At 38.0% G+C, this 23,391-nt stretch overlaps 1 protein-coding gene across 4 annotated transcripts in view; it reads left to right on the top strand.

The window, feature by feature from the left end:
• Positions 1-21,012, top strand: part of ATOSA (atos homolog A) — a 45,835-nt gene extending 24,823 nt beyond the window's left edge. For 3 of the 4 annotated variants that reach the window (XM_079318078.1, XM_079318077.1, XM_079318079.1), the window contains exons 2-12: positions 4,135-4,319; positions 5,157-5,359; positions 5,805-5,930; positions 6,203-8,039; positions 8,673-8,789; positions 9,741-9,814; positions 10,601-10,709; positions 11,400-11,558; positions 13,372-13,440; positions 14,272-14,471; positions 19,777-21,012. In XM_079318078.1, the coding sequence (XP_079174204.1) occupies positions 4,135-4,319; positions 5,157-5,359; positions 5,805-5,930; positions 6,203-8,039; positions 8,673-8,789; positions 9,741-9,814; positions 10,601-10,709; positions 11,400-11,558; positions 13,372-13,440; positions 14,272-14,471; positions 19,777-19,930 (3,233 nt within the window). In that variant the 3' untranslated portion in view covers positions 19,931-21,012. Of the gene's footprint in view, positions 1-4,134; positions 4,320-5,156; positions 5,360-5,804; positions 5,931-6,202; positions 8,040-8,672; positions 8,790-9,740; positions 9,815-10,600; positions 10,710-11,399; positions 11,624-13,371; positions 13,441-14,271; positions 14,472-19,776 lie in introns of those variants that run through there. The other variant, XR_013775875.1, reaches the window with a different exon arrangement.
• Positions 21,013-23,391: the final 2,379 nt, after the last annotated feature.

Raw genomic sequence — 23,391 nt, 5'->3', positions numbered from 1 at the left:
AGAAGAAGATGAGCTTGGTAGACAGTTGTGGTAGCAGTGCAGTATGAGAGGTTCTGGAACAATAAGAGATTGTGGTTGTAGCACAGCCTGGTCATGGTGGGAGGGTAGCACAGGGCAGGAGAGGCTCTGCTGGGGCTTTTATTGCCTTGCTGTGCCCAGGCAGGACAGGGATGCAGCTCCCAGCTCATCTTCTGCTGGCACCTGGAACACAATGGGTTACATGATACCAAATGTCTTTGTTTCCTGGCCTAAGCCTAGAAAACAGATTAAATGCTCTTCTAAAACATCTATTTCAGGAAAACATTTTCTGTAATTACTACAGAAAAAGCTGTGATAGGAAAGGGAAGGGAGTTGGTCTGCACAAGCGTGACCTAGTTGGGAAAGGAGTCAGCTGAGCATAACTCAATTAACTGAAGTTTTCAGAGAGTCCTTGGGTTAGAGTTAAGTGGATTTGTGAATCCCTGCTACCACATAACTAACCTTAATTGATGTTTCAGGATGTGAGCCAATTTCAGTTTGTGGGGGGGGGGGAGGATTGTGCGTTCTTATTCTGTATTCCAGTGCTCGTGCACCTGTGTGTAGTGGAGGTAGGAGGACAAGGATTTGAAGACTCTTTGATATTTCTGTTAAATGGGTTTTTCTGTTTTTTCAGAATGTATAGGAAAACCTTTGTTTAGGTTGGTGTGTGCAGGTAGCAAAGGAAAATAAAATTATGTGCTTTCAGGTTTCAGTTCTCCAGTGTTGTATACTTTGCTCTATGCTTCAGTCTAAATTTAAATTTCTCTTTCTTTCTCCTGGAGTAGTCTGACATCTGCTGCTATCTCTTGTGCCCACCTGGTCAATAACTTTTAGTTTCAATGTATTGGTTAGAGGGCTGTAGTGCCTTATTCCTTTAATTCTTATTTACTAGTGTCAACTAACTGGATTTTTTGCTATTTTAAGGAGAATATACCCCAGACAGTGCAGAGATGCATATTTTATGCTATACACTTGGTATGCTGCGTTGCTAGAAATGAAGCAGAACAATAAGCATGGTTGTATAATAAGATTGTAGGATTGAGGTTATTCTGTACACAGTATAGGATGTGTCCTAGGGCTGATTCACACACACAACCAAACAGTTACAGCATACACAGAGTAAGACTTTTTTTAACTAAACACTGAGTTTGCTGTTTCTATAAATGTCATTCCACCCTTGCCCTCAATTGCATCAACTTGCATCATCTGTGTCTGTTGTATAGGAACAATTACCAGGCTTCTCAATAGTTATAGGATTCTTTCTTTATGAAAACTCTTAGAAGATGATAAATGGTATACAAATCTAGTGGAGCTAAAAAAAGATATTATGCCACGTGAACTTCATAAGAAAAATATCTATTTCTCGATAACTTTTTCTGTTTGTGCTTTAATTTTTTTTAAAGTCCAGATCAAATAACTGGTTGGTTACATTGCTGACATAACTTTAAAGTACTGTCCCTGTCTTTATAATGCTGCAGCATTTCCTAATTCAACACAAGTTTTTTAGTGTTGCCTTTTTTATTTTTAAACAGCATGGTGTTTTTGTAACTGCAGCTAATATAACTATATTAATATGTCTCTTTAGCTAGTTGGGTCTTTCATTCTTAAGGCAAGAAACTGGTTGCTTCTGAAATAATAGTTCTGATACAGAAACAGAGGCAGTATTTGTAAACTGAACTTGGAAGTGAGCTTTGTCTGTTTGCATAAAGCAATATTGTATATGTAATCTGATTCTTGAGTGATGTTTATTTCAGAATATGTACCTGGCTTTATTCACTAGATCTTGCTCATTTACTGTTCACTGTATCTTTCATCTGAACATCTTAAACTATGTCTTGTTGTGACCTGTGATATGTCTGTGAAGGCACTGTGAAAGCACTTTAGGCATGCAATATAAGCTTTGATATCAGAGGCTTTTTTATTACAAAAAAGGGGTGGGTTTTTTTGTCTAAATCTAACTGTTCAGCAGAAGCACTCTGGCCATAGGATTTGTCCATTAATTTGTGTCAAGTCCAAAAGATTTTGATAACATATGGGTTATCATCTTAAAAAGAGAGCTAAATAATAGAAAGTCTACTGCTTATGATAATTGAAGGGCATGTCTGTTTTACTTGTCACTTAAAATTCTCCAGTGTAAATTTTCAGGTATCACATTTTACTGTGTATATGCTGATCTTGATCACACACTCTTAACAGTTTTTCTTAAAAATCATTCATGGTTTTATGCATTTTAACTAAAAGCAATTCTTCTTGCAGTTTTTGTATGGATGAATTAGTTTTGTTTAGTCTGCTAAGCATGAGACAATTATTGTTTACATTAATTTCACTCCTGTTGAACGCTTTCTAGATTTTTGAACTTCTATTTTAGAACAGGCAAAATACTCCAGTAGTGATCATTTCTGCTGTGACTTTCTTGAAATTATCATGGCCTTTGGACATACAAAGATGAGCTTAGCAGCAAGATAATGCTGCAATTATTTTTTTTCTCTGTTGTATATCCAAATCCTTTTGAGAGTCTTCCCAAATTCCATTTTCCTATTCCCAAGTATGACTTGCCTATTGTTCACCAGACTTCCAGCTGAAAAAAAAGTACAGGTGCCTAATTTTGTAGGTGACTCATATCACTACTAAGAGTGTTGCCTTCTCTGTTATTTACCATTCCTTTAATCTTTCATGCACCCTTTATTTTTTGCCATCCATCAGGTGAATGACCATTTTAACTTATGCCAGATGAATTAATGTATTGTTCACATGCCATATGGGGTCCTCCAGGGTAATTAATCTGACCTGGCTCTTCTTCAGCAGTGGGCTGACTTCTCTAACTTACCTTGTGCAAATCCCTTCAAATGGGCTGTAAGCCCTGGGGTCTATGGTCTACAAGCCTGGGCTAGGCAAATATGTACATGCAAATGCTAGTTTTGCACACTTTATGATTTGCATATGCAGATAATTGCACATTTAATTGGAGCTTTTGTTTCCTGCATCCATTCTTGTATGCATCTCTGAAGTCTGCCTTGCAATGTTTGCCAAATACTCTGCTATTAGGGGACCAAGACAAAAAAGACTTCTGAAAGGTATTTTATACATGATCATTGAAACATGAATAGAAATTAACTCTCCCTGTGGCAGTTTTGGTGGATGACATAGGACATTTAAGCTAAAATTGTGAAGATGTTACGTGCTTTTGTTCCCCTAAAGCATCAAAATAAAGGTAAAGAACTGCTGGCAGCCCTGCCTCCACCTGCTTTTCTTTGCTGCTGTTGAAATAGACTTTGAAGGGAATGTATTTTAGCTTTCATGCAAAAGAGAGTTTTCTGTAATCTCTTCAGTAATTAAATAATTTTGAAACTTGAAGTGTTTTGAAGCAGAGAGGGGAACGACATGATCTGGTTGTACTTGAATCTGATTGATGGGTGACATCCTCGTGATGAGGGAGGAGGAGGAGGAGAAGGGTGCTCTGTAAAACTCCATAAAATGGTGCATCTTCACTGCAGGAACCGAGTGAAGAGCAAAGCCAGCTGCTGCTTTGTCTACAGAGACTTGTTGAGTTTCATTCTTGCACAAGTTTAGACTGACCCTGGTACAAAACAATGAATGCTCTGTATGTTTCTTCGGAACATTTCCTATGTGTTAATGGTAACTAAAAATGGACCTCTGAAGTAAGCCTTGCTCTCAGCAGGAGGGACTTGCAATAAAAATCTTTAAGAACATTGTGTCCCACTTTTTCCATAATAGAAGCAAATATTTCTTTTTCTTCGATTTTAATCTATTTTATGATATATTGTGGCTTCTTATTCCATCTGTCAGATGATAATAGCAATGCCAAGTCATACTGTCATCAGACTTCTCCCACAAGAGCCCAGGAAATCTTTTTTTCTTCTGGAAAAGCTATTGTAAAACAAAGTTCTTTGTTTGTAGTGACAACATTGAGATGAGGAAAGTTTTGTGGTGCTGGAGTGGGGAGTGGTGGCTTTTATGGGGATTGCAGCCAGTCTGACACAATGATCCATTTCCCATAGCCCACTCTCATTTCAAGTGTAATTGAAACAAACTGCAGGGCAGCCAACAATTGTTATACATCAAATGTCATTAATTTTTGTCTTTTTGAAATGACAGATACTTTGGATGAATACTTTGAGTATGAAGCTGAGGAGTTCCTGGTCTCCTTGGCCTTGCTGATCACCGAGGGCCGGACACCAGAGTACTCGATCAAGGGCAGGACAGAGGGATTTCACTGCCCCCCAGCACAGTCAAGTCAGCCACCAACAACTAAGCATGAATGCAGTGACAAACTGGCTCAGGTATGGTGGTGGCACCCATTTCATGTCACAAATCCTTGCTCCTGTGGTTAAAGGCAGCCAAGAACCCCACAATGGATTCACAGTTAAGCACAAATAACAATGGCTTTCTGTCAGTCCTTCATTTAAATGAGTATGTAACTCAGTATCCTTCTAATAATAGATCTGTCCTGAAAATGAGAGATCATTAAGCCTTTTATCCTTGAACATGAAGTTCTGCACGACTACCTGAATGCAGTGCCTGTTTGAATCTTTATTATGCAAATGACAAGCACTATACTTAGTATTCTTGGTTGGAGGTTTCTTTTGAGAAAATGTAGGCTGGCTTGCCTAACTTTTTGCTTCTCCAGGTGTTCTTGAAAAGTTTGTGATCCAAAAAGCACAAGCACATCAAATCTAGCCAGTCTGTTTGGAAGTAAGGTTGGAGCATTCCATCTGTCAAGGAAAAGTTCTTAAATACTGTGGGAATTTAAGTTATATTTGTGCAGAAGTTAGCCTGCTACAAGACACAGAATTTATAAAGATACTGCTTGAGTCTGCCTACCCAAAAGGGTGCCTTGTGGAGAGATAACTACAAGGTAGCAAAGTGCAGTGATCGAGGAAATGCATTTTTACAACCTTTTAAAATTTCCTAAAGAAAGTTGCTCAAATTACAACTGTAATGGATTTATTAATTATTTCTTCATTTAATAGCTCTGGAATCTTATTTCTGATTTGGTAAAACCAAACAGAATTTGCCCCTTACTCTTCTCTAGTACTTTGGAATGTGCTTTTAAATTAGATTTCCATCTGGTTAGTATTTTTATGGCTTGTGTATGTTGACATTTTTCTTTCCCTCAGTGTCGTCAGGCCAGGCGAACCAGATCTGAGGTTATGCTTCTGTGGAAGAACAATATTCCAATCATGGTAGAAGTGATGCTACTTCCAGACTGTTGCTATAGTGATGAAGGGCCCACCACAGAGGGGAATGATTTAAATGATCCTGCCATCAAACAAGATGCATTGCTGTTAGAAAGGTGGATTTTGGAGCCAGTTCCTCGACAGTAAGTTGGATATGAAGATTAGTAGATAATTGCAGGAATCTTGGCTTATTAAAGTCCTTAAAGTATTCAGTTAGTGTTTTTGAACTGGTTCTTTACTGTGAGGATTGATCTAAGAAAACCACTGTTTGTTAGTCAAATCAAAGCATTTCAATTTCAGTTGTCTTCTACTCAAAATTTCTTCAGTACACAATGTGCACTGCAGAGCATGAAATTATCTTGGCCGCAAATAGTCCTTTTAATACATGTAACATCTGTCATGTCAAATTTTGTCAATTTTAATATGTATAAAAACAAATCAGGCTCTGTAATCTTTAAAATGTTTGAGGAATCTTTGCTTGGTTAAGCTGTATTTTATTTTCTGACTGAAGATCTGACAATGTTCTGGTTCTGATAGGTCTCTGAGTATTCTTACTCACACTCATGTGTTTGTCTTTAAATGCCTTAGGAGTGGGGATCGGTTCATTGAAGAGAAGACCCTGTTACTGGCTGTTCGCTCCTTTGTGTTCTTCTCCCAGCTGAGCGCGTGGCTGAGTGTCTCACATGGTGCTGTTCCCAGAAACATCCTCTACAGGTACACCAGGAATGGAAAAAAACTCGTTTGCTGTTTGCAGATTGCTGCAGCTTGTCTTAAAATAATTTTTTTTCTCCTGCTTTCCTGCTCTCTTTTAGAAGGTGCCATATTGTTGGCCCAGTACTGTGGCAGTTCTATAGGATTTGTGTACTGTGCAAAGTACAGCAGTTGCTGATGTTTCTGGTACTTTTTCTCAGGCATTTGCTATGCAGTAGATAATTAAAAACTTTTCATTTAGCTGCTTTTCTAAATGCCCTTTGGTGTTGTTTCAGGGTGAGCGCTGCAGATGTGGACTTGCAATGGACGTTCTCCCAGACACCCACTGAGCATGTCTTTCCTGTTCCTAATGTTTCTCACAATGTGGCCTTGAGGGTCAGCGTCCAGTCCTTGCCCAGGCAATCCAACTACCCAGTTTTGACCTGCAGTATTCACACCAACCTTAGCTTTTATGAAAAGCAAATGCAAGAGCGTAAGTTCCATCAGCGCAGCGATCCCAGTGCTGCTCAGCAATGCACTGCTCCCAGTCCACAGCGTTTTCGTGGGAAACAGACATGGACAATGACACCTGAAGGCCTCCTGAACGGAAAAAAGATGCCTGAATTTACTACATCTTTTAGAAATTTAAAACTTTATCCATCTACCGGACGTGGATCTGACTTTGGGGCATCGCAGTCTAAAGTTCAGTGCTATAATGCCACAGCAGACAATAAGACACAATCTCATGAAACACCAGTCAGAACTATTAAATCCTATTCTCTCGTTGATTCCCGTGTCTCAAACAGTCATTGCTCTCATCAGCCCACAGGAGAAACCAATCCTTTGATAGGCTCTTTACTTCAGGAGCGACAAGAAGTCATTGCAAGGATTGCCCAGCACTTGATTCACTGTGATCCAGCTACTTCACCAGTTGTTGCTGGGCGTCCATTCACCACACATGAAAACATCTCGGCTACACCAAAAGCTTTTCGGAGTACTTTCGAAGAGGAGGGCTTGCCAAGGAAAAGCAAGGAAAGCTCCCCTGTTCCTGCTGCCAACTTGGACAATGCAATACAGGAAGATGGTGGTGAAGGCAAAAGTAGGGCAGTGCCAGAGGTCACAGTGCTCGATGCCCGTGTTCCAGGGAACCACTGTGGCCGTCAGTCAGCAGGAGAGAGCAACCCCCTGATCGATTCCCTGCTCCAGGAGCGGCAGGAGGTGATAGCAAGGATTGCCCAGCACTTGATTCATTGTGATCCAGCTACTTCCCACGTTGCTGGACGTCCATTCAAAGTGCATGAGGCCAGTCCAGTCGTGTCAAAAGTTTTCCGAAGTACATATGAAGATGAAAATTTGCTGAAGAAAGGCAAGGAACCTTTTGCTAAATCAAATTTTTCTTTGTTAGCAGACAGCAGTAAATCAGGGACAAAGACACCTGATACTCCTATCAGTCCTTCTAGGTTTGATGGAGAATTGAAGACTTCTCTGAAAGTCCAAGCAAGAAGAAAATTGGTTTTAGTAAAACCCAGTGAAGCTGTCCAAAATGCATTTCATCAGACTTCAAATAAAACTTCTCATGCATTTAGTAGCATTCACACATCATCATCATGTATTAAAGAAAATAAATCTGAAGTTCCAGATAAATTGGAAGTACATTCTGGCTATGCACAGAAAGACCAGATAACCAATAGATTTAAACAGGGTTCAAATTCCAGCAACATTGATGAACAGATTTGCACAAATAAACTTAAAGAAAGAACAGTTGTTAGTGAGAACAATGGCACAGACAGTTTTAATAATTTACAGATGGAAAAATGCAGAATACTTGAAGGTACAAAAAAAGCAACTGTGATGCCGGTATATGACTCTTTGCACAAAAATGAGCTCAAATGTTTAGATAGAGACTCCAAAAAACCAAATATTTATGAGCAAAATACTCAGCTTGTTAGTATTGAAAATTATTTAAATAAAGACCATGACAGTTTCAAAAACAAAACCAAACAAGATAAAACAAAAACTGCGCATGACGAGAATGAAGACCCGACGGGCCTCGATTTTCAAAGCACTTCTCAGAAGAAACCTGCAGAAGACAATGCAGCTAAGTGTGAGCGGCAGAAGAACCCTGATGCACAGGTAAATGCACATGGGAACAGACAATAATTCCTACAGCTCCCTTTGTCTGCACCCTCTATCTGCTAAGGGCATGAAGAGAACCTTTCAGCCTGACCTTGTAGGTAGCAGTGTATTACCCTTGTAATCTTGGCCTGAAGTAACTCAGGAAGAATGTCTTCATGGAAAGGGTTCAGCATGAGAATGGACTGCCCAGGTGCTGGAGTCAGCATCCCTGGAGTGTTCAAGAAACAATTTAGTGCTATGCTGTAGTTGATAAGGTGACCTGTCAAATGATGCTCTGTGATGGGGTGACTTGGCCAGTGGTGCCTCCCCTAAACTTCATCAGTTTAACATGGAGAAGAACACTGTCCTGTTCCCCTCATGGTGACAGAGTTATGAATGACTGTTTCTATGGGCACTGAGGCTTCCTGGTTTGTAGAAATGCACTCATCTGGCTGTGGAGTGTGATCTTTTGAGAACAATCTGTGCAACTGTAAATTGAGTCAAAGGGAATTTACACTGAATGTTTCATCCCATGCTAGTGTGATGGAGATCATGGGTCAGGAGTCTTCTCCCTTACAGCAGGGGAGTGTTACCATGATAGGTGACTGAAATGTCCCATTGATAACCTGAGTATGTTTGTTTGGCTGGCAGAAAGCACCATCTCTGAAACACACAAATACATGGCGGAAACACAATTTCCGATCCCTGGACGGAACTTCAACCAAGGCTTTTCATCCCAGAACTGGACTGCCTCTGCTTTCAAGTCCTGTAAGTTATTCTTCAAATTCTTTTAGCTGAGAAGGGGACTATTTGTTCTTCTAGTGTCTGTGCATGGTATAAAATGTGACAAAATACCCAGGTGAAGTGTATGTGTTTACTTTGTGTCACAGTGAACACTCTTATGAATGGAAATTAAAGCTTAAATGAGAGTTAACATGTGAATTAGGCTGAACAATCATTTTGGATAAGAAAATACTAAAGATGTGGTTGTTGAGATCATATCAAGATTAGCAAAAGGTGGCATTAAAAAAATTGATGGAAACGATGCTTTGGTGCTATTTTAGAGCACAAAAAAAAGCATTTTGAATATCAATGTTTTAAGCATAAGTTAACATTTTGTCATTTAGGAGGTTTTCTGTTAGTTTTTAATACCTGATTGCTCATTTTTCCAAAGCCTTTGTTTCTGTGAACAGTTTGTACTGTACATTCTTCAGTAACCAGAGGTGTCATGGAATGACTTAGTGAAACAAAGCTGCTGGGATAAGGCAGACACAGGGAAGAGTTACAGTTCTTGGTACGTTGTTTGGAGTTTTAAAAAAACAGGCAGTTCCTATTAAAACTACTGAAGTAGTGATGTCCTGTAATCAACACATGCTATGCTTTATTCTTCATTGCCTGTAAAGGCTGTCATATTTTCAGGGAAATTGGATGGAAATTGTTACAGCCTTTTTATTAGTAATATTCTGTCCCGTTCCAAAGAGACATCAGCTTCCTGAATGTCTTTATTGAAATACTTCCTGTTAATCAGAATTTATAGTCTCATCATTAATAATCCTAGAACTTTCTTCACTAAGTTTAAAATGTATAGGAATTACATTCTCTGCTCTGTTTTTATAATTTTGTAATGTCATGAAAATTCTTGGCAAAATGTGCTTACTTGGCAAAATTGTCTCTGGTAGCAATTCAGTTTTCAAATTAGCATCTTCTTTCCTTGTGGAGGTTCCTCAAAGGAAAACACAGTCTGGGTGCTTTGATCTGGATTCATCATTGTTGAAATGTCTGTCTGCAAGAAGGTATGTTTTATTTACCAGAAACATTGAGATTTTTGAGAGAGGCATAATGTATATATATATATATATATATTTATATGCAAAACCAAGCATGTTAGCAAAGACAAAAAAGGCTTTCAAAAGAATCCTTATTTTGATACAAGACTCAGCAGCTGAGTTGCCCTGGGAGTTTCCAGGTTAGCACAGCTCTGGAACATAACCATGGAATGTGAGCTGCTGGCAGAATGAATTCTGTCCCATGCAGGGGTAGCTATGCTCTCAGATATACTTGGGTTTGCAGACAGAAAAGCTAGTAATTTATTATCCTTCAAATCAGTGTTATTTTTGTGTTGTGTTTTGTTCTTAGTGTTAAGAAGATGCATGTTAAGCATTTTGTCTTAACTTGTTCAGAGAAGCAGACTTTTAAAAAGAGCCTTTCACACATTAATAGATGTAACACAAACAGCTTTTGGTATGGTAGTTTGATGTTGGAAATATGAGATGTATTACAGAATATAAGACAAAAGTATCCACATACAAGAGAAAAGAATATGATATTTTGATTCTTGCTAATGGACCTAAAGAACAGATTTTTATTGTCTTTATCCCTTGTAAAGCTGGTGAAAATATTTTTTTCAGTTAACTAGAAAATGTTCTGCTAAAGTATTAATAGCCAATGTTCAACTGTTACTTCTTTAGGACAGCATTTTGTAGTACAGTAAGTATATTATTCTTTCTAGAGCTGTTTATACCCAGAAGACAAAAGCAAATGTGTTTATCCTTTATATTTATTCTGTCTTTTTTTAATAGCCCACAACAATGTATAAACAGAGACAATGATCCAGACAGCCATGGGAAACCATTTCTAAGTTCTAGTGCTCCACCAGTAACAAGTCTAAGCCTTCTGGGAAACTTTGAGGTATTGCATATTCTCTAGAATTCTTGTGGTATTTTAAATGCTCTTCTGCACTGCTTTTAAAAGTATATTACTGTGAACAATTCCAGCATTATTAGTATGTAAAAAGTTCCTGAATGAATTGAATAAAATTTGTTTTCATTTCCAGCTGTAAAAGCACTTATTTCTTGCCCCAGACATCTTCTGTCTCAGAGAATCAAATATAATGAGATGCTTAAGCTTTTGTTTCCCACTACGGTCAAGTTAGGAGATGTTCTCTTGCCATAAATGTGATTTAATAACCTGTAATTGTTCATGGTTATAATGTATTTACCTAGAAGAAAGGTTTTACATTTTCACTCTTAAAGTCTACTTAGTATGTCACAAAAGCTGGATTAAATCAGTGTGTTAGATAGAATGTGTTTGAAATGTAGGCTCCAGCTCTTCACTTCATGTAGCATATCCAATAACTGCAACTAATAACCAATGCATTAACAGATTTTATTGTACTGTCACGTGAAATATGGAGTTGAATTTGCTGGGGAAGGCTACAGAATCTAGGTGAATTTATTTCAGATAGTAAATATTGAAAATCAAGCATAGATCCTGCTGCACTAAAGTCCTCTGTGGGCTTTTGCTCTTGTTTCCTGATTAGCTATTCTCTGTTTTATTTGAGGTGTTCCCAAGCTAAACTGTGTGTGCTTTGTTTTCCAGGAGTCTGTCCTGAATTTCCGCCTGGACCCGCTGGGTGTCGTGGAGGGTTTCACAGCAGAGGTGGGAGCAAGTGGAGTCTTTTGTCCCACGCACATGACTCTGCCAGTTGAAGTGTCATTCTACAGCGTTTCAGATGACAATGCACCCTCTCCTTACATGGTAAATGTGTGGTTGGATTTATTTTAAATAAGTTCTGATATGTGGAGGTGAAGAGCAAGAGCTTGGTGAGTAGAGGGTTCAGAAAGTAAAAATTTGCAGGGATCTGGCTTATTTTCAACTGCCTATGACAGATTTCTGCTGTCCCTCTCCCTTTCCCTAACTAGTGCTTTTCCTTCTCCTCCTCTGCCCCACCATTCAGCTGTTCTCATCTTTGGATATTGAATGTATTTGTCTCCCCCCACACTGCAGTGATCAACCCCCAACATCTCTTTTTATCCATCTAACTTAAAATAGCAGTGAGGCAATAGCTGGACTTAACAGGATATATTTTGTTGTCCCAACAAGCAGCTGCTCTGGGTAACTAGCCTCTCTGCAGAGTGGCTTAGGTGCAGGCCAAGGGGCAAGGCTGATGGAGACCTTAGACTTGGAAGTTATTCAGCCCTTTCTGTTAAAGCAGATATTGTCAGGGCTGTCTGGACTGCATTGTTTGCTGATGTTTGCAGCCATGCAGTGTTTGTGTTATCTGGGTGCTAATTCTGTCCCACCTTTCTACAATGACCCCATGGGTTTTGCATGTCTAAAAGTGCTCCTCTGTAAAAAGAAAATGGTGTTTTGAATGCTGGTATTGAATCAAAGGCTGGTTTTTTTCTGAATGCCTGTTAATTTTGCATAGGTGACAGATCAAATTTTTAGAGATTTTCATATGTGTCCATCTGTCTAATATATGGTAAAGGATTTGTTTAACCATGTAAGTCAAGCAACGAAGATCTGAGTATCCCAATATTTAGATTTAGATTTTAAATTCATAGCAGTTATCATTTCTGACCTTCTGTTTTGGAAAGTGTTCAGAAAATGAAATTGCTTAGAGTTTACATAACAGCTTTGAATTTAAACTTGTATATGTCTTAACCCTTTCAAAAATTATCTATTCTTTTGCTTTCATGTTTCTAGATTTTTTCATGTGATTTTCTAGGAGGCAAAGGGATTCTCATGTTCTTCAAATGGTTAAAGTAGCATTGCTTATTTTCCTAGCTGGGTTTTATTGTTTCAGGCTTTTCCACATGCTAATTCCAAATATGCTATTATGGCTGAGTCTCCCAGGATTAATACAGCATTTGTGTAGTGCCTCCATCATCAGAAGCATTGTTTCTGTTTGTATAGCTACTTTCTGTGCTTGGGGGTTTTCTGTTGTTTGTTTGGTTTGGGTTTTTAGAGCCCAGTGCAGAGGGGTGCAGCCCTGGTGCCCTGCAGGGTGAGCAGACGTGTGGCAGTGCCCCGAGCGTGGCCCTGGCAGTGTCACAGCGCCCTGCAGGGCACCTGGGGCTGCTCACACATCCCAGCTGCTGCAAAAGCAGATGTCATCCTTCCTAAAGTTTGGATTAGAATGGAAGATTAAGTGCATCTGCTGCCTTTTAAAAAGCAAAAATCAGTTCTGTGAGATTTGGAGTACTATTGGTGCAATTGTAGATGATATAGAAATGGAAAGGAGGAGACAAATGTTTCATTTTAACCTCCCAGCTGCTTTGAGAAGAAAGCTCTGTTTTGTTCTAGCTCCCTGATGTGGAGAAGATGTGGAAACTTGAATCTTGTTTCAAGAGGAGAATGTACCTCTTATTGTACAGCTTTTAATGTTCTGCCAAAGTATCTTTAAGGCCCCTACTGTTGATTTTTTTAACTGCAGCTTAAATGCATTGCCCTCTCTATTTTTAGCTTATATAAATTACTGATTGTGTTTCAAATAAATGCAATTGCACGACTAGAACATTTTGATTTGTTTATCTCTGTGACCTAAATATCTGTTTTGTTTTTGTAGGGTGTAATTACTTTAGAGTCCCTTGGTAAAAGGGGTTATCGGGTGCCGCCTTCAGGAACAATACAAGTGGTATGTACTCAGCAGATGAGGGTGCCTTGACACCACTAACACCAAGAAAGTCATGCAGAGATGAGGTTATTGGAGATGAGCATGAAGCTAGCAGTGGAAATGTAATTTCTGTAGGTACTGTAGTAATTCAAAGTAGAAATCTGTGTGTGGGATGAAAAAGATTCCCAATCTTTGAACACTTCTGTGCTCTGAGAAGTCTTAAAATCAGTTTCAGGAGATTTGGGATATTTGGGGACATGGTGGCTTTGAAAAAGTGATGGGGAAACAATTAGGCCACAGTCCAAAACCTGAAATTCTTCTGAAGTGATTAAGATTGAATAATTGTATCTACTTTTTGTAATATTTTAACACCACTTTTACTTTTGTAATAAAATCACAAAGTAAATCACAGTCGTTGCTTAGAACCAATGAACTGACTTCCTTTTAAGAACCCAGTCCAAGATAACACATTCATAATTTCAGGTTTAAAAGCAGAGCCCACCACTGTGCTTCCTGAGAGTGTATTGTGTCTGGAAAACAGTGTAGACAAAAAGCTGACTGGAAAAATAAACAAAATCGGGTATGCTGATTAGCAAAGTAAGAGTAGTCATATATTAGTGTTTCATTCAGATTAGATTGTGTTTAGCATTACATTTAAGAATAGGAATTGCTGGTAGCTGAAGTGTTGAAAACCAGAAAGGCTTCACAATGTCTTTACATAAATGTTTCTGTATGGCACAAAGTTCACAGAGAACTATTTTGGAAGATTGAGTTTGGGTTAGATTTGTTGGTTTAATTTTTAAAAATTTATCATCTCTAAAGAGTATTGTATTGAACTGTTTGTTTTTTCAGACCTTATTTAACCCTAACAAAACTGTGGTGAAGATGTTTGTGGTGATCTACGACTTGAGAGAAATGCCAGCTAATCATCAAACATTCCTAAGGCAAAGAACTTTTTCTGTTCCTGTCAGACGAGAAATCAAGAGAACTGTCAATAAAGAAAACAGTCACCAGACTGAAGAAAGGCTACTACGCTACCTCATACATCTGAGGTAAGTTTCTTGAAGTTAAAAAAGCAGAATAAAACAAAAAAATCCCAGCAAACCCAAGCCAAAACCACAGAAAAGTATCTGCCAAAATTTAACTCATAATTGCTTTCCCGGCCAGCCTTTCTGTATACAGAAATAAGAAAGAATGAAAAGAAAAATTTTGTAAAAAGAATGCTAAATTGATCTTCAAGCTAGACAGTAAAGGAAGAAGACCTAATAAATAATTTGGGTTTTTGGGAGAAACAAAGTTAAAATATAACATAAAGCTCTCTCTTGGCATTGAAGTATTTGTATTCCATTGTAGAGCTTGAATCTTTTCATAGCAAGAGAGAAATTGTTCTGGCTCAATCAGTGCACTTTTTTGAGGTTATAGGAAACAGTGAAAGTGGATCTTATATTGGCAAAAGCCAAAACTAAGGATCACTGAAGAGAAGGTGTCCTGATGTACTTCTCATGTGCCTCTTCACCAGAATAGCCTGTAACATGAAAAATGGTCTGAGCTACTCCTAAAAATAGTGTTTAGTGGTAAAAATGTAAATACCTTTCATGATGCAATACTGGTTATTATGCCTTTCACTTTATAAAATATTCACTCAATCTTCCTTAAATGATTTACAAAGCACTGCCTGAAACCAGACACTGCTGCTCTTGGGGTGTTCTGGAGACTGCAGTTGGAAACAAAGGGGAATTATGGATATGCTCTGTCCTCTTGCAGTTTGCAGGCTTTTTGCTTGTGTTTTTGTAGTAAGAAGTGCCTGTACTCACAGACCCAGTATTTTCACTATAGCATTTGGAAACCCATCAGCATCTGACATTCTGAAGTGAGCAAACAGAACAAAATCAAATATCTTACACTTCTCTATTGTTGTACAATTATTTCTGGTACATATTATCCAAAAGACTTTTGAAACACAACCTTGTCTAGAACAGTGATTCTAAACCAGACTCTCCCATTAGATAAAGTTGACAGTCATAAAAAAAGCATGTTAGTTTACTGGAGTGTGAAAATAGTATCATGAGAGGGCTGCTGAACAGTATTTTCATTCTGAAATTCAGCCTTTCAGCTCACACTAACTTGCAAGGTCTAACCTAACCACCTTCTAAAATATTTCTTCTGAGGCAAATTCTGAAAAAGCCTCAATGCAAGATTGTTCAGGTGTAATGTTGATCTGACTGTGCAGAGGAACTGGGGACAGGCCTCAGCTGCAGTGGTAGGTAAAAGTCTGTGGCAAGCTGAGTCTGGAATGCCTGCAGGAAAAGTAGTGGTCTTGTGTCCTCTTTCAGTTCCTATTTCAATGTAGTTTGTAAATTTCTTGTTGACAGACCCAAGAATTAGTTGTATTCGAAGGCAAACCTGCTTTCTGCTCTCTGATGTGTTACAACTAGAAGTTTTTTTAAAGAGCTTCCTATTCTGATACCTGCTGAGAGGCAGAAATGTTGCAGTTCTGATGCTTCAACTTTTTAAATATCTCTACAATTTAGCTTAGCTTTCAGACCTCTGGTAGTGATCAGTTCATGGGTTTATGATGCGTAGTTGGAAATGCATCCATTTCTGATGAGAAAACCAAAATCATAATTATGATATTCAGCTGCTTACTTTGGAAAGTGAAAAACAGAGTATGCCACAAGTTTTTTCTAAAGTGATAACCCCAAGCTTTGGGTCCTTTCTTATAATGTAAGTATGGCAGAACTCCTTGAAATAAAGTAGCTTATGTTGATCTGCCTTGTGGTTTATTATACTTGGGCACTTATGATTTTACAAAAGACTCAGTTGTCCATTTAGTAGCCTTCTTTAATAAAGATGGATTTTATTTAGTAGGGCTTAAAAAATCTTAGTAGCATATTAATTTATGTAAGTTGGTTTTAAAGCTTCATTTTGAAAAGCAGCAAAGTTTCCTCAAGCCTGCTTTACTGAAAAGTTATGCAAACCTAAAAAGTTTTAACTATTTTTTTTTTTTTGTTACTCAAGTTGACTTAGAACAGCCTTTCAGTTTTAGTTGCAGTAGTTACTGAGCAGAAGCATCTTAGGCTTATGTATTGAAAATTAGTTTAAAAAACAAATGAAGTCACCACCAGTGAGCTGCATTGTGGCCACATCTGCTTGCAAGGCCTTAATCACAGTTGTCAGCACTCACATTATGAAAGCTCCTTTTCAAGTGGTAATTCAGCAAAAACGCTGGCATAGGTCTGGAGCTTAACATTGGCGGCCAGATTTTCTACAACAGTCTTTAAAGTGTCAGATTTATTGTGTGTGCAGCTCCTGCATGCAGTTCTCTGTGTGTGAGCTTCTGTTCAATATGCCATTAGACTGTACTTGTACATGCAGCTACAGGATTGAGATACCAAATGGACTTTGCACACACAGCAGAGCTTTATTCAGTATTAAAAACCCCCAAGAGTTGCACCTGCAGTTTGTTTTTTGAAGATGCTTTGGGGATAATTTTTGTGTTGCGTGTGAAGCAATGACTTTTTGTCTTGTAATTAAATCTACTTGAGCATAAGAGCTGTGAGCTCAGCTCTGCTTGTGCCTCCATTCTGCCTGGCGTTGTGGGGATGATGACCATCTGTGGGTTTCTAGGTCACGTTCTGGCACCCTTGTAAAGAGTAATTAAACAGCTAACCTGCCCACAGCTCAGCATTTTTCAAGTTTTTAAAGCTAGGTCAACAGCCTTAGTTACTGACACAATGCCAGGAATTGCATGGAGCATGGTTGCTGTTGCTTAACAGCTAAACAGGGGTTGTTATTGAGGGCTCAGTGGAGGGGAAGCTTGAAACTGGTTGTTGAAAGTAGTGATTCCTCAAGGTGTTGAGAAACATTTTTTAAATGCTGTCCTAATGTGACATACTTATTGGTGGAAGGTGAACATACCTGCTATTACTGATTTACTAGCTGCTTTTGATCTTTGTGGTCTTTCAGCATTTTTTCTTATCTAGAAATTTTTATCCTTGTCCTAATACTTTTACTTACAGATTTTATAGATTGTGTTGTATAGTCTTTTTCACTTACAAAACACATTTGCTGCATATGTTTTCCATGATTATCCTGCTTTTCAGGATTATTCTGTTTCCATGAACTACACTGTTCTTTGTGAATTTTGATGGTCTATAAAATACATACACGGACTTTGTGATGGTATTTGTTGTTTCTTCAGTACAGCTCCTTTGCCAGAATTTCTGATACTTGTATATTTAAGCATTCCTGTATTTGTCTGTTGCTACTGTTCCTAGGACACTGTCTGTCAGTGTTGGTTGGGTTGGGTTTTTAAAATTTCCTTACACAAAATTACTGGAGCTGCCACAGCTCTGGAGTCAGCCCCCCGCTGGCCATTCCATCACCACCCTTCAAGGGTGTAGGCAATGCTTGTCTCAATTATTTCAATGTATTTGCATGTATAAAAAAGCAACATTTCTAAATCCCAATTACTAGGGTAGACCTGTATAAAAGAAAAAAAAAAAAAAAGGTAGTGAATGCAGAGATGAGAAGAATCCCTTGAACTTTGCTGCTGTCTCACACTTATCCTTCTTCCATCTTTCTGAAATGTCATGCTCAGAAAAGTCATATTGCAGAGAACCACTATTTACTGAGCAAAGGGAATTTTGCAGGATTATCACTCATAGAAAAGAGCAAGCCTGAGAAGTTTAAAAATAGACCATGCTAATAATTCTTTTGAAAGATCCATGTGTAAAATGGGAGTTGAGATCGTTTTTATGATGGTGCTTTGATAACTAGATGTATAGGAATTAATTTCAACCATACTTTTGCTGCAATAGACTTTTCACTAAAATTTTTTCTTTTAAAATGTGTTATATGCTAGAGTCTGAGTTAACTGTTTGTGGTGTTGTCTCTTGTCTCTTTCACTCTTCCTTATGCTCTCCTCCACAGTCTGCTTTTAAGATAGTGTCTTCTCCCTTTTGCCTATCAGGTAAAGGGCTTTCACACTGACAGCACAGAGCAAATAAATAGTGATGGATGAGATCTCTGTGGGAGCCAGTAGGAGCATTCTGCTGGACCCTGCTGCATTTAATGTCCCTGACAGCTGTATCCAGGAGAACAGAGTTTTCCTTTGTCTGGTTGTGGGATGACTACAGGCTATTCTGCATCACTCATCTGAACAGAACAGTGCCACAGAATCCATTTCTGCAACCTGCCTTCCTCAGACCACAAAGCCTTGGTGGATCTTTTGTACTTGTCTTTCTACTACTGCTCAGAATTTCAGTCAAATTAGGAATAGGTTTATTCTAGAGATACTGCTTTTGCTTCAATGGGGTCAATATGTAAAAGCCTATTATAAATCTGTGCAAATTGCAGTGCATGATAACACATTCATTGCTCTCTCAGCATTTGCCATGGTATCACCTTGTTGTGACAACAGCAATGGCTTTTCTGTTTCCATTGCAGCAGCAATAGCATTTCTGCCTTGCTGTGGCATCGTGGTACTGACATTAAGCTCAGTTGCTGTAAGAAATGCTCCTTAGGCTCTTCTGCCTTGACTGGTGAAGAGAAAGAAATTACAGAGATCTGCCACATGAAAACCAAAGAATACAATACTCTGAAATGCAGATCTTGTCTCCCTATATACAGTGGTAATACCCAGGGAAAGTGGAACTGGCACATTCCTGCAGGTTTGGAAGACCTGAATTAGGCTGTTTAGGTGCAGCAAAAAAGATGAATGGGCTGAGGAATTGATCACTGTTTGTTTTGGGGACTGGGCCAGTGAACTGCAGACTCTTTGAAATGCTCCCTAGTCTGTGCAAAACAAATTCTGTCTGCCTGCAGAGATCCCAGTACCTACTGCTTCTCAAGACAAGTTCTTATATTTGGAGTGTGGTATAAAGCTGTAGTAAACTTCCTGATGTTACATTCATAAAGAGAGCAATGAAATTTGTCTATGTGATTGCTGGAACTGAAATGCACATTCAATTTGTATATAGTTGAAAATTCCCTTTAGTTTGTGCTTAGGCCATCCTTTGGATGTTTTCAGGATTGCTGACTGAAGAACATTTTTTGCCATTCCTGATTGCTGAGAACTTCAGTGTTTGATGTACATAATGGCAGTGTGAACTTCAAATATTCCATGGCACTTTCAAAGCTGTGCACTGTATTTGTGATTAGGAACAGAAACTTTAAATGTCAAAAGAAACAAAGCAGAATGAAGGGGTTAGGATATTCATTCTCTTTTCATTATAACTGACTAATTTTGTTTGTTCAAATGTGTTTTGGCCTTCATGTTTTAAGAGTGCATTTTATTTAATGTTTTTAAAGATTATTCTTTTGTTTTAGCTAATACAGATACTTGTATCTTTTCAGGTTCCAGAGTTCTAAATCTGGAAAGATCTACCTCCACAGAGATGTAAGGCTCCTATTCTCTCGAAAATCCATGGAAGTTGATAGCGGCGCTGCATATGAACTCAAATCTTACACTGAATCTCCAACAAATCCTCAGTTTTCACCAAGATGCTAGCAAACAATGGCAAACTAAAGTATTCATTTTACTGTTGAGTACTCCTTGCAAGCAAAGATTGGTAGAGACAACAGTATAAAGTTAAGTCTGTAAAGGAATAAAAATAGCGCTCAAGAGAAAGAAGGTTCTGTGTGATCCTGGACCAGTTTTTAAAAGGTTTCTGGAATGAGCTTTGTGTATTCCAAGTAGACTGGAAACATACTTAAATCTAATCTTTTTGTACTGTTTAAAACCACTTCATTGGATGTGTTGCAATAGCAAATTCCCAAGTTAGTTTAGTGTTTACACTTTTTATTTTATTTTTCAGTTATTTAATATTTAATGTTTCATTTAATACTCAAGTGATGTTTGTCTTTAGTGTTCTAATGTAGCATAAATCCTATGTAAAATCATACTATGTATTTTTGGCATTAATATTGAAATCTGAAATATATACAGATGTCTTTAATCTGTGTGCTGTTTTAAGTGATATTCATTTAAGTTATTGAAAATGGGGACAACAGGTGAATTTCCATAACATTTCATACTATGCAAGCATTTAGCCATTTTTTCTCTGTAATGGTACCATTTTCCATTTTTTCTCACATCCAGATTCAACAACACTTGCAACTACATTGCAGATTGTTTATTTACTCATGCATTCAGATGATTAATTCAATTCACATTTTGCTCCCTCAATTTATTTTCTCTCCTTAAGGGCCATTTTAATTTTGTTTATTCTGTTATTAGTTTTCCTCACATAAAATTTCCACCCTCCCCCATTTTATTTCTCAAATTGTGTTAAAGGATGTACTGTGCAAACAAATTAGTATTTATATCTCAAATATATGCAAAAGCTATGAAACTTGTACTTTTTGTTTTATTTTTAGATGAGAGGATCTTCATGTAATCCTAAATATTTTTCATAGTTCAATTCCATGTAGGCCACTAGGTGGCCATAGGAAGTTTTACTAGCAATGCTACACTGGGCATATGACTATTTTCGTGTGTGTATTCCTAAAACAAAACAGTCAGATGAGCAGTTTATGCTAAGTGTTAAACTGTGTAACTGAGAGAAATAAAGTTAGAAACATTTGATTATATTTGAGCTATATATTTAATAATGGAAATGAAGTTTTATGACGTTTGATGAAGATCTGTGTTTCTCAACTGTCTCACCTTGATTTGTGTTTTTCTTTGCTGTAGGTTTTTAGAGTGTCAGTAATATGCAAGGTGCCCTTTAACATGCTTATCTGATGAAGACTGGAGAAAGGATGAATGTGCATCTTGTATATTCAGCACTGCCCTTAGATGAGAGAAGTCAGTGTATCATGAAATCTCCAGGAAGTCTGCCAGGGAACGTAAGGGAGCCTGGACTTTCCAGAGGATACTTATCAACTGTCATGCACATGCAAATGACTGCTGCTCCAGAAGGGCAAAGCTCAGATATTACTGAGTCCCTTCAGCTTCAGCAATGTTTCCCACTCTGTCACACCAGGTTTTCAAAGGTTACCTAGCATTCATTTTAGAGAGAATTGGGGAGAACTCTGCAGGAAGAGATTGTCTGCAGTTTCTAGTCATTTGTGTGCCTTCAACACTGAGGAAAAGTTTCTTTTGGTAACAGAAGGGTCAAACACAACTGCAGTTGTGCTGTGTACAGAACTATGGTCTGGACTAGGCTGTCCAGAGGGTGTCCTAGTTTCTGTGTAGCTGCTATTGAGTCATAAGCAAACAGCATGTATCCTCAAACTACTTATTTGTGTCATGGTGCACAGCTTGCTTGCATGTGCAATGAAAAAAGCATGAGGAAAGGACATTTTTAATGAAAAGTCACCATTCCCCTGTAGTAGATTAACCTTGTATTTTGCACTGACATTATGCAATGTTTGTATCTTGATAATTTTATTTAAATAGACTTCTTCAAGTCATCTCCCTTCATTACTTTGCTTTGAATAGCAAAGAAGTGTGGATTTTGAATATGTGGTTACTACAAGTCTAGGAAATAAATTTGTATTCACTTTAATAGTCAAACTACACTTAGTCCCTCTATGGATTTGGAATGAAAGTGACCTTGGATTACCTGTGCACAACTTTGATTTTACTGAGTCATTCTCTGTTTATAGCTTGATCTGAGTAAACACTTTCCATTAGGCACACACCTGGAGAAATGCTGGATGCTCATAAACTAGAACTAAATTTCATGTAACCTTCTAAGCTAGCTTAAGACTATATTAATTTTTGAGAGGTCATTGGTTTCTTTACTCCTCAACAGGCTCAACCATGTAAAATTATTTTTAATAAATGTTTGAGTGGTTTATAAGGGCGTCCAGTGATGGCTGCTACAACTAATTTCTTTCAGTGATAAATTATAATGAGAAAGTATAGTTATACTATGTATATTTAGTTATAGTTATATAAGAATTTATAGCATCCAAATAAATGTTGCTGAAGTTGAGTTAAATACTACTTAGCCTTTTCACAAATTTTTAGCTTTATTTAGATTTAGTTCTTGTATCTCCCTTCTCAGTCTTTTTTTGGTAACTAAGACAACCCTAGACTGTTCAGACCCTTTATTTTCTCCAACTCTTGTCATTCTGCCTCTTTGCTTTCTTCTTTTGGACTGAATCAGTCTTGAAGTGTGTGAGGCTGGACACAGCATCCCAGTCAGGGCCTCTCTGTGTCATTCAGACTGGAAGAATTGGTTGATAAATCATATGGATTAAAGTCCTCTTCATGCATCCTGTTGCAATAGGCTGTTTTTCAGTCTCAGGAGATGTCAGCTTGCATTCATCTTGTTACCCAGTATGAGAGACACCTACCTGCTTGTTCCCAAAATAGTAGCTCTCCTTACTGAACTTTATTCTCTCACTACCCAAGATTTTCTATGCTGAGCACAGCATTGCTGTTTCAAGAATTGATATCTGCTTCCAACAAACTTGCATCCACCACATTAAAGTTTAATCTAAGTTTCCCTAGTTTGCATGGGAAAGTGTCAGAAGCCTTATTAATGCCAGAAGGCATCTGCAACTTCAGCCACCTTCACCCACTTCTCCACATGGTCTATTTCCTTTTTCTTGAAGGAAAGATGATTGTGTGAAACCCTTGTTCTTAACTGTGAATTCCTGCCTAGCTACTCAGTTTCTTTTGAGTGCTTATTTTAGATGATTTTTCAAGTCATTTATTGACAACCTAATTATATAGCTTGTATTCTGTCCTTCCCATACTCCTATTCAAATTCAGGAAAAGTGACTCCTGGAAACCCATTCATTTTTTACAGGTTCCTATATGAATCACCAGTAATTAACTGGAGATTGCTTCTGTCATTCTCTAAGCTTTTAAGGATATTTTTTAATCCAAGTTGAAAATATTTACCAAAACTAATTAAAGTAACCTGTAAACCAGTATTTCCTTATTTCAACTAGAGGCTATACTTTGTTACACTATTTGCCTTGATCATGCCAGATTGAACAAAAAGAAACATT

The sequence above is a fragment of the Erithacus rubecula genome, assembly GCF_903797595.1.
Source record: "Erithacus rubecula genome assembly, chromosome: 14".
Lineage (NCBI taxonomy): Eukaryota > Metazoa > Chordata > Aves > Passeriformes > Muscicapidae > Erithacus > Erithacus rubecula.
This window is presented reverse-complemented; position numbering and strand designations above follow the sequence as displayed.